Genomic DNA, 14,474 nt, shown 5'->3' on the forward strand with positions numbered 1-14,474 from the left:
CATTGTTTAAGGTACATTGATCAATCTAATGGCTTGTAATAGGTTCCTAATTGTCATTTGCAGAAGCTTGCAAGCTCACACTTGAGTAGGGAAGGTTCTCAACGCCAGCTCAGTCCATCTTAAGTCCCAGGCTGGTCATTACAGATCCCAGCAAGAGCACCCGATCACTCCAGCCTTGGTGCCCAGAAGAGGGGAGTGTTTGCTAGGGATGTCCACCGGCTAAAGTTAACCTCCACAACAGCATTTCCAGGGTGAGTGATTGTGAACCGAAGCACACTCTGTCACTATTAGAACCTTTCTGTGTTTGCATCCCTTGCAGTTATATTTACAGTCAAAACTTGGCTAGTCCCAAACTGATAATGCTCTTGGTCATACCTTTTCCTTTACTTATTCTGAACAGTCATGCCAGGGACTGATTTGAAGGGGACTGTTGAAGGAAGGAAGGGGGAACTTTCCCAGGTGAGCTCTGGAGGTATGCTTCTTAGAGGTGGAGGAGTGTCTTCCTTCTCGGAGCTTTAGATGAAGGAGGGAAGAGCCTCCTCTCAGGCTGCCCAAGAAGTGCTTAAACTGAGGAAGCTAGCATGCTGGCCAGCCGAGGATTCCTGACCAGAGTCTTCTGGCCTCTGGGCTTCTTTGTTATCAGGTTCAGATGAAAATGAAATCTTACAGTGGCTCTGAGGAGAGTTCTGTTAGCGTTGTTTGAGGCAACACATGTGTATCCTTTGGGTAGGACTCCCCCTAAAACGAAGAAAACTGACTCTCCTGTCACTTTGCTTGGTTCTGAGACTCCTTCATAGTGGCTGGGGAGGGAGGAGGGAAAGTACAGTCTCAAGCCAAGCAGGCCCCCCATAGTTTCCTAGTGATGCAGTAAACAAACCTATGATGCTTGTTGAATAATCTTCCAATAATTGCAGTCATTAAAATCATCACAATCTCCAGTCACCTTCCTTCCTTTGACATACCAGTCTCTCCTTTAATTGTTAATGCATTTTTGGCTCAGATAAACAGTTCAAGGCAAGCTTTGAATATAAGGTCCAGTCACATCTAGCAGCAGACAATTGGTTGTGCAGCAAAAGGCATGGACTGTTCTCAATAGTCCAGGGACTTAGTTTCTCCTGGAAACCTTCCAGAAGCTAGAATGCTTTGCATCTCCTAGCACCCCTAAATAGGAGAGACACCTTTGAAGCAGAGAAAGAAAAAAAAAAGATGAAAGTCTCATTGGCCTACTGATTCTTCTTTGGCTTTTTTATTTGTAAGGGTTGGGCTAAAATAAGGAAGGGCGTTATAAAATGAGTATTAAATAAAAGCTTCACAGAAATTGTGGGAGAGTTCCTCAATTTTCAGTTAATTTTCTTGATCCATTTGAACTCGACTGGTGCTTTTAAAGACATAAATATATGTTAACTATAAAAGATTCCCGTCTAATCAAAGGCTGTATTTCATTTTCACTCACATTGACAAACTCCAACTGTGGGAAGGATTCACAGGACTCAACAGGCGTTAAAGGCTGCACTGGGCTTCCTTCCCCCATTTGCTCAAGGCAGGCAACAACCGGTACAAATGCGGCTTTTTTTTTTTTTTAAACTGAAGTTATTATGTTTCTCCCCAACTCCCACACGGTGCTGACCTGATAATCACTGCTCTGGTGTAGATCATGCAAATGAAAAGCATAATTAATTGCACAAATGATTCAAAACGGGTGCCTCTGTGGCTTAGCAAATAAATAAATAAAGGCAGGTGGGAGGACAGGTCAGACAAATGCTTTTATGGGCACCCTCCCTCTTACCCCCGCCCCCGCCCCCATCCTGGTTCTAGGGGCCCAGGCTTCCACTGAAGCCAGCCCCACCAATTTCAGAACCCTTCGGTTCCTCCCCTCCCAACGCCTCCCATCCTGCCTACATCCTGCGTCTCCTACTACACCTTACCCCACCTCAGCGATGTACATCAGCAGCTAACCAGCGAGGAGCCTGGGCCACTACCTAATGTTTACTCAGCTACGGTCTAGAGGAGTTCAGAAAATAGCTGCTGGGCTTAGGGATCGCCACCCTCCTTCGTGCATCAGAGAGAAAGCATTTCATCTGCGGCATAGGCGCATGGATCCGGGATGAGCGCTCAAGATGAAATTGTTTCTCTAGCTTTGCCTCTTAAACACCACAAACTTGAGCGGTTGCTCAGCTCAAAGCCCTTCCGAGAGCCAAAATGGGAGAAGCAACATTTGTTCAAGAGAAGTGAACTCTTCCCTTTAATTGCTCCATTCTTTATTAGGTTTCGTATTGAATTTTTTTTTTTGCAAAAAAAAAAAAAATCATGTTGATTTAACCATAGTGTATTTACGATGTAAATATATGCCAAGATGAAAACGTCACGGATCAATTGTAAAGGACCCGGATACATAATTTTAAAAAATCAGTTTCAGTGTATATGAGGTTCTCACCCCACTTTCTCTGCTCAGTCAGATTTGTTTATGCAGAATCGACATTTAATAGTGCTAATTGCACTCCAGTTAAATTGCCCTGATTGCAGAAAGGGAAGCAATTTTCGTGCTCTCTGTCTGGGTTTGGAAGAAATTGTTTTATATTCACCTCTTTATAAAGAAGTGGAGATAAGGCACCGGGGCCTTCGCACAAATTGCACTTAGGGGCTGACTGGCAGCATTCAGGCGCTATAATAGAGCATTATTTGGCCGTTTTGAATAATGTAAAGCGTTTGCTGAAAGCTATTCTCCTGAAAATTGCTTTAACTTTTAAAAGGGTGATGATTCACTCCAAACCAGGCCTTTGTTACATTGTCATTATTTCCCCAAATGTTTTAACAGTCAGCTCAACACTTTAGCATAACACATTGATCTTTGTTTAAAAACTAGATTTTTTAGAAGATGAAAAAAATCTGTCAGACGGGAGAAGGAAAAAAAAAAAACTGGACTTTTCCCGAAAGATTTCCTTTGAGCCCCACCTTAGAGTTGAACTGGCTCCGATTGCTTGTCTGTCTTGTTTGGAAGATTTCCCTAACTTTTATTGTGATGGGGACGCGTGTGTCTAGGAATACGAGAGTGCCACGTCCAGAGTCTGGCAGCTGGAACTGCCTGGAGAACAGAGGGAGGGGGAGGGGACTGCTGGAGGAGAAGAAGGAGAGGAGCCGGGATCCGCGAGCCCGAGGTGCCCGTGAGAACTGCTTCCATGGTTGGCTTGAAAATGTCACCAGTGCCAACTGGCTTCGCGGATTGTCTTATTTATTACTTGGTCAGGTTTCCTTAAGAGGGTGGGTTGGGGAGGAGAAGTCGTGGGGAACCCTCGTCACTTCTCCTCCCGGGGCTGCACAGGGTGAATCGGAAACGCCTCGCTGCCACTTAACAATCCCTCTATTAGTAAATCGACGCGGGGACGCTACGGGAAGCCGAGGGCCAGCCTCTCCTTCCAGGGCAGAAGTCACCTGTTGGGAAAGGCTCCTGGGTCCCCCTGCTGGGCTTTTCAGCTCGGTCCTGCTGCCTGGTACCCCCCCCCAACCTTCCACCCCGTAGCCCTGGGGCCTTTCTTTACGCTCCCCCCTCCCATCAGATTTCTCTCTCGGTCCCCTAGGGCACAGCGCTTCCTTCGTAGCTGCTCAGGCCATTTCTATCTTTCTTCTTTTTCCGCAATCATCTTCCTCCGTGCTTTTTTGCTACCTTAAAGATTTTCTTTTTTTTTAAAGGCATTCTGAGCAAAAATATTCTAGTGAAAAGCAACGAACACGATCCATATAGCTCTCCCCATCTACGAAGAGAGCGGATGCACGCAGGCCTAGTCTTCCACCTTAAGGTGGGAGAGAAGTGCTGCTGGAGACTTACTTTTGGGCCTAGAGATCTTGCGAAAGAACAGGGAAACAGCTGGCAGAACACCTCCACGACCTCTTCAGTGGTCCTTCCTCGTCAAATTTTGCACTCGAGCATTTGGGAATGGTGGTTCTTATTTAGAGAGCAGGATGTGGGTTTGGAGGGGGAATGTGCTACATGTTTTACAGTACCCAGACCTGCCTGAGGGCGCTGGTATTTCTAGTTCAAAAGCAGCCTCAGGCTATCCTGGAAAAGAGAAAGTAGAGACCAGGGGGACGGGAAACACTCCAGCGGCGGCGCCCCGCGATGTGTGAGGACACCTCTTTCACACCAAGGTCCAAAGAGGAGTTGAGGATGCTTCCAGCTTGCAGAACGCGGAGGCGCCCACGTGTGGCCTGGCTCTTGCAGACTCTTCGGCGAAGGTTCCAGAGAGGTCCTCCGCAGGTCTGTCACAGCAGGGTGCCTGCTGCGGATGAGCCTACCTTTGGACACCCTTGCCCCTGCAGACCGAGTTTCTAGGCCCTGGCAGTCTGCACCGGAGACAGGTTGGAGCTGAAGCAAGAAAAAAATGACTCTTAGAAACATCCCTTGAAACTCCGACTTCAGGCTGAAATCCGACATGCAAATCTCCACCGGGTTAAACAAACAGCGGTGCAAGCAAGCTGCAGCTTCAGCGGGGGTGGCGGTGGGGGCGGATGCCTCTAGCGCCGGTCTCCGTTTCCAAAGTTGTTACAATGTGAAAATAAGCGGCTTCGTGCGGCGTGTTGTATGGGCTGATGCTTCCCACCCCCACGCCAGCCCCCAGCAAAACCTGGCAGATAATCAGCACATCCCACTGTTTAGTCATATTTGACAACTGGGTTAACCTGGTATCTAGGCGCTGGCGAAGCCGTACAAAGGGTGCCCTCAATTACCACCAGAAGCTTCTGGAGTGAGTGGCACTTGTATTACCCCCTGGGTCAGAGGCCAGAGCGACAATTAGGAAGTCACTTAGACCGCTGGAGGGAAATGGCGAGATGCAGCAGGCTCTGGGCTCTCCCAATAAGTCTGTGGGTGTAGACCTGCCTGGAGAGGCCCAGCTGTCCTTTGCGCCCTTTGCTCAATAGGACTCTGAGCATACAACCGAATACAGTGGGAATAAGAAACTGGTAAAAAAAACAAAAAACAAAAAACAAAAAACGACCACGACAAAGATGAAATCGACAGAGTGATGGTTACAAGCTGAAGTTCTTCACAGCAAGAACCTGTACACATAAAGTGAAGGCAAATTATTTCCACTTGTGCCCTAGGCCCGGGTGTCCCCACCTCTCCTGCCTCTTTCCCACAAGTGGGGAGTGAAGACAGTCAGCCCTTAACTGGCAAACATCTCGAGGTGACCCGGGTTGTGTGTGGGGGTCTTGCGGATCGGTCTCAACGGTACTTAAACCTGGCTTGGTACGTGTGTGTAAATTTTTAATTGCACTGTAATTTCTTCTGTCCCCAGCCCGCCCCCCCTCCCACCCACGCCCGCAGACTTGACTGGCACGCGCCAGGAGCCCGGGCTCGGGCCCCTCGGCGCGTCTGATTGGCTGCGGGGCAGCTCCCGTCTGCTCTGCCTGCGCCCTCATTGGGCGAGAGGCGCAGCCAGCGGCACTTCAAAGCGGGTGCTCCTCGCACTTAGGCTGAGTTTTGCCGGCGGGAGCCCAGAGTCCGCTCGGCGCGAGCGCGGGACGCGGGAGCCGCGCGGGACCCGAGTTGCGTTCCCCAGCAGCCGCAAGGCTTACCACCGCTCCCGGCCTCGCCGCGCAGCCAAGAGACCTGCTATGGCCACGTCTATACTCGGGGTAAGTAAAAAAAAAAAAAAAAAAAAAAAAAAAAGCGCTGCAACGCAGTTGCTCGTTTTATGACTGGAGTTATTTTTTTCTTTATGGCTTCTCTGGGTCCGCGGCTCACATGAAACTGTTGCTGGATCGCAGCTTCAGGTTCCTTTCTAGCATTTTCCACATTTCCGGAACGGATCTTTTCAAGTTATTGGAACCTGGGGCACTGCCTTTGCAAGTAAAGAATTTAAGCAAATTCCCTTTTAATTGGTTTTAAAGCAAAGCTGAAGGTTTCTTTTCCTCTCTTTGGTTTTACCCCACCCCCTTGCTTTGGGGATTGTTGCATTAATCCAGGACAGTGTTTTCAGAAAAGTCTTGTTTTGCAGGCCATGCAGTTACATTAATAAACATTTACATTTGCGTGGCTCCCCAGTTCGCCCTTGACTTTGAAAGCCGTCACCGGACCGTTTATACTCGGATTATTTTTGTAACTGCGTGTGTGTGTGTGTAAATATTAAAACCACGTCTTTGAACTATAAAAGAAAATAGCTAAGTCGTAGGCACTTAAGCGAGGAGTGTTCTAAGTTTCTCCCAGGCCAGGGCCGCTGTTTCGGCCATCCCCCTGCCCTCACTCGTGTTTGTTGTCTGTGTTTATCTTCGTGCTACACCCGGAAGGGCGACTTGGGGGCTCCTGGGAGAAGAGCGGGTTTATGGCGTCAGCCCAAGTCTGATTCTAGACAAGGGTGGCAGTGAACGAGGTGAAGAAAACCGAGGCATCTCTGCTCTATAGTCTCACGGAAGACCAACTTTCCAGCGCCAGGACCTCCACGCTTGTGATCGCCTCTGCCTTGCGCGGGGCGCGGCACGTCCTCGGCCAGCGCGTGGGGAGGAGGCGCGAGCCGGGGTGCCAGGGCCCTCCGGGACCGGCGCGGGGGAACGAGGCTGCTCACGGGTGCACTTTGTGTCTTCCTCCACTTCCTCCTGCCCTCCTCCTCCTCCTCCTTGCTCCCTCCCTCACCCCACCCACTCCAGGAAGAGCCACGCTTCGGAACGACCCCGTTGGCCATGCTGGCGGCGACCTGCAACAAGATCGGCAACACGAGCCCGCTGACGACGCTGCCCGAGTCCAGCGCCTTCGCCAAAGGCGGCTTCCACCCGTGGAAGCGCTCTTCGTCCAGCTGCAACCTCGGCTCCAGCCTCTCCGGCTTCGCTGTGGCCACGGGCGGCCGCGGCTCGAGCGGCCTGGCGGGTGGCTCGGGAGCCGCCAACAGCGCCTTCTGCCTGGCCTCCACGTCCCCCACGTCGTCCGCCTTCAGCAGCGACTACGGCGGCCTCTTCTCTAACTCGGCGGCGGCGGCGGCCGCGGCGGCTGGCGTGTCCCCGCAGGAGGCGGGCGGCCAGTCGGCCTTCATCTCCAAGGTGCACACGACGGCCGCCGACGGCCTGTATCCGCGCGTGGGCATGGCGCACCCGTACGAGTCGTGGTACAAGTCGGGCTTCCACTCGACGCTGGCGGCGGGCGAGGTGACCAACGGCGCGGCGTCGTCGTGGTGGGACGTGCACAGCAGCCCCGGCTCCTGGCTGGAGGTGCAGAACCCCGCCGGGGGGCTGCAGAGCTCGCTGCACTCGGGCGCCCCCCAGGCCTCGCTGCACTCGCAGCTGGGCACCTACAACCCCGACTTCAGCTCGCTCACGCACTCGGCCTTCAGCTCCACCGGCCTCGGCTCCTCGGCCGCCGCCGCCTCGCACCTGCTCTCCACCAGCCAGCACCTGCTGGCCCAGGACGGCTTCAAGCCGGTGCTGCCCTCCTACTCGGACTCCAGCGCCGCGGTGGCCGCGGCCGCCGCCAGCGCCATGATCTCGGGGGCCGCGGCGGCGGCCGCCGGGGGCAGCTCCGCGCGCTCCGCCCGCCGCTACTCCGGCCGTGCCACCTGCGACTGCCCCAACTGCCAGGAAGCCGAGCGGCTAGGTCCGGCCGGGGCGAGCCTGCGACGCAAGGGGCTGCACAGCTGCCACATCCCGGGCTGCGGCAAGGTGTACGGCAAGACGTCGCACCTGAAGGCGCACCTGCGCTGGCACACGGGCGAGCGGCCCTTCGTGTGCAACTGGCTCTTCTGCGGCAAGCGCTTCACGCGCTCGGACGAGCTGCAGCGGCACCTGCGGACTCACACGGGCGAGAAGCGCTTCGCCTGCCCGGTGTGCAACAAGCGCTTCATGCGCAGCGACCACCTGAGCAAACACATTAAGACGCACAACGGGGGCGGCGGGGGCAAAAAGGGCAGCGACAGTGACACGGACGCCAGCAACCTGGAGACACCCCGTTCCGAGTCCCCCGACCTCATCCTGCACGACTCCGGCGTCAGTGCAGCCCGGGCGGCTGCGGCGGCTGCGGCGGCGGCGGCTGCAGCGGCGGCGGCGGCGGCGGCCTCGGCCGGAGGCAAAGAAGCTGCGACCGGACCCAATGATTCCTAGAGGTTGGCGGAGAGGCGCGAGCGAGCAAGTAGAGACACCCAGAGCGAGCGAGAGGTTCGGAGGGCGAGCGAGTGGGCGCACGGGAGGACAGGGGCTCCAGTGACGCCCCCGAGCCCAGGTTGGGCGCGAGGTGGAGCCCTGCGGATCCCCCGGGCGGTGGCTTGATGGCGGAGTTCCCCTCTACCCAATGCGCCCAGACGAGAATCGAACGCGAGGTCCAGAAACAAAAGCGAACCATCCTCCGACAAAACAGGTTCAAAACTGTACACACACGCGCGCACACACACATAACACACACACACACCCCGGAGACCCACAACTGCAAAAACGCACACTCGCGCACGCGTGCACTCACACGCAACCACTGGCACAAACTTCTCCAGAGAAGAGCAATACACAGAAACGCCCCCTCCCACCGCCCACTCCTTCCACCATCCTCTGTCCTTTTCTCAAAAACAAAAAACAAAAAACTAGCTACCACTCAGCAAAGGACTGTCAGAACTTTCGAATGACAACAAACGAGACCTATAAAAAAAGACCCTTTGTGTGGATTATATTATATATAAAATGCTCCAAGTCCTGCTTGATGTCTACTTACAATGAGACTTTTTTTTTTCCTAAAAAAGGAAGCATCAAAAAAGGCTTAAGGTGAGATATTCAACTGGAAGTCTAGCAACAGTTTCTCTGTATTTCATAACATCTGTATAAATAGGGTTCAAAGGATTGTGTTCTCTTTTAATTTCTTGTAAATGTTCATTCGAATAGGGTTTTTTTTGTGAATTCCTGAAATTCAGGGAGTTTCTTTTTAATTTTCTGATGCACTTTGTGAAAGTCAGTATATATGTAAAAGATATTTAAAATGTTGAGTTACCATTTCACTCAAACACGTAAGTTAAGGTCATCTAAAGAAATTAAATGCGTTTATCTGTATGAAGAAAATCTTGACATCATATTTTCATTTTGGTATTATTAAAAGACTCTGAACACCCTCCCCCCTTAAGAAATACCTTCCCCAACCCCAATAACCTTTAGTATGGGATCAAATTTTTTTTGGGGGGGGGTTGGGAAGCAAATTCTCTTAATGTTAGTTGTAGGCAATATGGGTTGCAAAAGCCATAACACAGATACATTTTGAGAAGTCAAAATTATTTATTTGTATATCAACAGCGTAAATTAAATTGGGTTATAAGAATGTGTAGTTGTATTACTTAATGGGAGGGCTAGCAAAAGGTGACATTTTAAATCTCTGGATCGCCTTTTTAAAAAGCAAGGTCTTTGGCAGTTTTAACTGGGGAGGTAACTACATCTCCCAGAGGGCTCAGAGAAAATTGGTGGATTTGTTTTTTAAATCTGATTTTAAAACAATCTATGAAAGAAAAATCTTTCTAGGAAAAAAAAAGTCTTTTAGTTTCCAAGGCCCTCTATGTTGGGAGGCATCTCTGGGGAATAAATCGCTAGAGTCAATACCCCGGAAAAGACATTTCATGCCTAAATGAAAATCTTGTTAAATGTTATTAATTTTGACTTAGAGCACACAGCAGCCCCCTGTGCCTTGTATTCCCTTATTAGGGATTCATGTCTTATCAAATATCTAATTAATCTCCTAGACATCATTTGTTCTGGCCAACTTTATCTCAGCTGGTCCACGGGGAAAACTCCAAATATTCTCTGTGACAAAGCTCCCTTGAAGATCTTTTTAATTGTCTAAATTAACTGCACCAAATTTGCATGTCAAACGGTAAAGGGCAACCTGAGATAAAATGTAAACGTTTTAGAAGCCCCAAACTAAGCACTTGATTTGATAACTAGGCTTTTTAATGTTATGGAAGACAACTGCTCCTTTCCTTTTCAAAGACGGCTGATCTATGCAAATAGTGAATTGGAAATGCCTAGGTCCCCTCGCCGTCAAATGGCCCTCGCAGGTTATTTGAATATCAGTGGCTGCTTCTGAAAAGGTTCAAGGATGCTCTCGGCCTTCTTTGTGATTACTCAGTGCGGCGTCTTATTCTGAAGAAAAAAACTCAGGAATAATTAAAGGCTGAGATCAGGCCTGGGAACACATTTGGGACAGGAATCTCATTTAGACAGTCTCTTTCAAAATAAGGCACAGTTAAATTGACCAGAAGGCAATTATTGAAATGAAAATTATTTTCACTCTCTTTGTCTCCTGACCACCAACTTAACAGCCCCCGTTTAAAAAGAGGGAGAACGGAGAGAATGACGAAAAGGAAATTGGTAAATGAGACAATTTCGCAATTTGAAAAAAAAATGTTAGTTTGGAAAAAAAAGTACATATTTACAGAATAAAAATATTTCTAAAAGGCTTCTCACACAATAGAAACTACAAGCGAAGTCAAAATCAATAAATTTTTCCCTCTTTTTTTTTTCTTTCATTACTGGCCTTGGAAACTTAAATGAAGATTTTGATTCTTTGGAAAGAATACATTATTGGTATTAACAGTCAACAAAAACTGCTCTGAAAAGCCAAATAGCAAAGTAGCGAGGAGACAGCCGGAAGGTTCCCAGCGGGGTGTCTGCAGCACGAGGAGGTTCTTCCTCCAGTGGTCCCCGCCGCCCCAGCTGCCAGGCTCTTCTGCCTCTAGTTTTTCTCTTTGGTCATTTTCTCTCCTGGCTCATCCATTCCTGCCTGGGATTGCCCCCCCACCTCCCCAGGCGTCTTCGGGTTTGGGTCTGGTCTTGGGGGAGAAGCTGGCAGAGGGGCGTTTATTCTGGGGGCTTTGGGCAGAGGCTCTGCAGGCCCGTAGGGTGCCCTGCGCGTCTGGGGGGCTGCGGGCTGGAGGCGCGGAGGTGAGTGTGTGCTCGGGGTTCCTGCGAAGGAGGGCGCCGGGACGTCGGTCCCCGGCAGCTTTGTTTCTTGTTGATAATAAAGGCAGATCAAAGGGCCTGGCTGTGCAGGTCTCGCTCCCGGAGGGGCTCCCTCCGCAGGCCAGTGATCAAGGCCTCTGCGCGCTGCCTCTGCCCCGCGGGTCAGCCGACGTCCATCACCGCGGCTCCGGTGAACCGCGGGCGGCGGCCCCGGCCCCACGGTCCAGCCAGACACCGTGTGCTCCGAAGTTGAGCCAAGAGGGACCGGGTCCCTAGCTCCTGTCGGAAACCCAGCAGGGGAAACACACCAGTCCCACGTCCCCCCCAGCTCTAGGCGTCCCCCGGGGCGCGGAGAACCTTGACCTCAGTGGGTGGCGACCGCCTGAAGGCTAGCAGATTGAAGAGAGCGTGCACCAGAGGCGAAGTCCACCAGCGAGGACACCAGTTGGGTCCCCAGCTGAGGTGCGGCTGCGCCTCCCCAGGGCCACCTCCGGGTTCCCGCGGCCTGGGCCTAACTGGGTCCCGGGTAGAGTAGATGGGGAGGCCGCGGCTGGGGCCCATGCTGGGAATGAGGGCATCGACCTGGAAGTGGATTTTGTGGAGCCGGGGCTGGGATCTGGGGCTAGGAATCCCGCGCCCGCCGGGGCGAGGGGAAATGCAATTTCGTTTCAGCGAGTTACCAAAGATTTCTTGTTTCCAGCTTCCGCGCAGCAGATGAACCAAGACCAAGTTTGCTGGGCCTGCGCCTACCCGGCCCCGATCCACACCCTCCCCAGTATTTTTCTTTCTTGGCGTGATCCTCCCCCCCCATCCCCCCGCCCCGCGCGCCTCTTGGAGTGAACAGGGTCCTACCTGATTAGGAAAAAGGAGTAGAAAAAAATTTCCTTTCCTCAAGGACGTTTGAAAATGAAAACATTTGGATGAGATTAGATTGTGCACCTGAACCGCGTGTCTGGACATTCCGTCAAATCGTCACCAGTCGTGTAAAATTGAATTTCTTTTTATTCACATGGAAACTTTATTTATTTTAACTCTAATCTTATTTGCATCTATTATCTGTATTCACCAAGGCTCTCTTCCACTACAAAAATGCAGATGAAGTAAATCTCACATAAATCCCGCCCATTTGTGTAATTGGTATACTAAGTGTTTATTTTAAGTGAGAATAATTTAGCTACAAATTTTCTTAAGGAATAACATTCTTAACACATTAAAAAAAACTGAAAACTCTGATTTGCTTTTATGTTTGACAGTAGCTCTTGATTCCCCCAAGAGGCGTACGTACGGCGAGTGTGGCTCTCTGGCGCCATCTAGAGCTCCTGCAGGGGAGGTCCGCGCTGGCGGCCTGGCACTTGGCTATTAGCGCGCCGAGACTGGCTTCTGTCGCGAACTCCGACAACCCAAGGAATCAAGTAAAGAAAAGCGAGGTTTTGTGTTTCAGCTGGGGACAAGCCCCTTTTGGGGGAGACATTGCCTAGCAGTGGCTCCAAGGGAAGGGGATTATTTCTGGAGCACGTTTACTGAAAATTCCAAGCAAAACAGACTACCACCCCGGTTGGCCTTGGTCTTAGCTTGCTTTGTCTCATTTAGCATTCTTTCCTAGGCGGTTTCAGGGTCTTCCAGCACTCATAGATGAGAAAGCTGAACGCTGTCGGTGGCGGTAGCGACGTGGACCCGGGGTAGAGATCCCGAGGTGGGCACAGCTTGCCTCCAACACTTTGCCCAGAGCACTGGGGATCGAGGGCTGCCGGACCGTGGGGTCTACGTGGACTACCCAGGGCGGGCGGGAACGCAATTCACTCAACCAGGTCACCAAGACCTCTTCAGGTTCCCAGAACCCCTGGGATAGGAGGGAAAGGCGGAGTCCCGAGGCTCTGGCCAGCCTGGACCCACCGACCACAGCAGCAGCCCTCTGCAGGGCTTCGGTGCTCTGGCAGGCGGCCGCTGCCCGAGCGGGGCGCAGGGGGCATCTGGGCTGGCCAAGGCGGGGCCGTGCGCGCGGGGCCCCGGAGGGCGACCAGGAGCCGCCAGAGGCCTCGTCCCAGGCCCCCCCGACGGGTGCGCACCCCCTCCCAGAGCAGACCCACCCCTTTTGTCCTCGCCTTTTCGAAACCCAAATCTGAAATGAGATAACAGTTGGGGGCGTTGGCCAATTTTCTCTTCTCTGTGCTTCGTCCTGCCTCCCGCCGCCCCCGTCCCTCCTCTTCTTAGTCCACTACCCCTCCCCCATCCAGGAGCCCGAGACGCCTGGCGGCGACTTTCTCCCCTCCCCCCTCAGCTCTTATTGTATTTTAATTTAAAAAGCGACACCTTCCAACCCCGCGCCCGCCGGAGGAGGAAAGAAACGCAGTCACCCGAAGCTGTGAGAGAGCAGCTGAGGCTCCGGGGTGCCGGGCTCCCCAAACTCAAGCCAGGGGAACGCAGCGCGCTTCTGGGAACTCACCAGCCACCTTTGTAGCGGGTACTCGGCTGGGTTTGTATTTGCTGTTTTAATACAAACCCCGCCGCACTGCCTATTTCAAAGATGTGCTAATTACTACTTGGATAGCAGGGCGCAAAGTCCTTGTCCATTTCCCAGTACAAAGTAGGTTGCTAGAAAATTTGAAATTGCCTTTCAGCCTAAAGCTGCCTTACCTGAATGTCATAATTACAGTAATTATGTACATCCAAATTACATGCTAATTAAATTAGAATCAAATCGTTCTAAATCGAAATCAAATGAGGTAGTGAAGAATTAATCAATGACAACATAAATAGAGCTCTTCCTTCAGAGATATTTATTGTAACGATCCAAGGAGGAATTTGATCTGAAAAAGTCACCTGTTTATTTACTTTCAAATTAGTAATCAGTTATTATCCCTTCTCCATAATTTTAACCGTTCAGTGCTATTTACCCCCCACCTTTTCCAGACGCTGGAGTTTATAGAAATATGTATGAGATAAATACATACAGACTTGCCTCCCCATATATTATTGATATAAATATGTACGGGTGTTTGGAACTCGAGTTAAGGTTTCCGAATGTCCGTAGGGACACATTCCTCCAGAGTCAGTTGGCCCGGATCCGGGGAAAGCTGTAGGTTTCCCCAAACCGTAGCCTTCTTTTTCTTTGGACAGTCACTGGGGCTTTTGCATTGTTTCGCAGGCATCTTGCCACTTCGGGGGTGATTCATGGATGAAAGATAGGGTGTGACTCCCTCAGTCCGCTGTCTTCTTGTAGGTTGCTGGTGAGCTTTGGTATGTTTTTCTTCTTCCGCGCCAGGAGCCGGAGATTGGTATTGGCTTTCCAAAGCGCGGTCTTCACCTGTGGAGCCCCAGCGAGCAGAAAAATTCTCTCGCTTTCCAAGCCACCGCGGGCGAGTACGCCCAGCGACCCGCTCAGGGGACACATGCAGGAGGCCTGGCGAGCCCTGGTGGGGACAGGGCGACCAGGGCCAGGCCCCCGGGAGGTCGAGCAGCTGCCCTGGCTCGCAGCCTCGCGGAGGGACCTGGGAGTGTCTTCTGGCTGGGTTCGGGCCACCGCGGGTCCGAGCCAGGGTACCCATGCAAAGAGCCAATTTGTCCCTGTC

The 14,474-nt window shown here is 51.7% G+C and overlaps 1 protein-coding gene and 1 long non-coding RNA gene across 2 annotated transcripts; one reads left to right on the top strand and one right to left on the bottom strand.

The window, feature by feature from the left end:
- On the bottom strand, window positions 1-3,935 carry LOC128100780 (uncharacterized). Its single transcript, XR_008214933.1, has 2 exons — window positions 3,824-3,935; window positions 1-1,178 (listed from the first exon to the last, which is right to left on the bottom strand). It is a non-coding gene; the product is annotated as an uncharacterized LOC128100780 (long non-coding RNA).
- A 1,588-nt stretch (window positions 3,936-5,523) lies between these two features.
- Sp9 (Sp9 transcription factor) lies at window positions 5,524-9,070 on the top strand. The gene is made up of 2 exons (XM_052723405.1): window positions 5,524-5,631; window positions 6,640-9,070. Exons 1-2 carry the CDS (start codon window positions 5,611-5,613, stop codon window positions 8,077-8,079), a joined length of 1,461 nt encoding a protein of 486 aa, XP_052579365.1. The 5' UTR covers window positions 5,524-5,610; the 3' UTR covers window positions 8,080-9,070.
- Window positions 9,071-14,474: the final 5,404 nt, after the last annotated feature.

Source organism: Peromyscus californicus, unplaced genomic scaffold, assembly GCF_007827085.1.
Source record: "Peromyscus californicus insignis strain IS unplaced genomic scaffold, ASM782708v3 Scaffold_7__1_contigs__length_154581171, whole genome shotgun sequence".
NCBI lineage: Eukaryota > Metazoa > Chordata > Mammalia > Rodentia > Cricetidae > Peromyscus > Peromyscus californicus.

Coding starts and splice junctions, on each gene's coding strand:
- Sp9 (XM_052723405.1), top strand. CDS start 5,611: ATGGCCACGTCTATACTCGGG. Junction 5,632..6,639: donor TGGCCACGTCTATACTCGGG/GTAAGTAAAAAA, acceptor CACCCACTCCAG/GAAGAGCCACGCTTCGGAAC.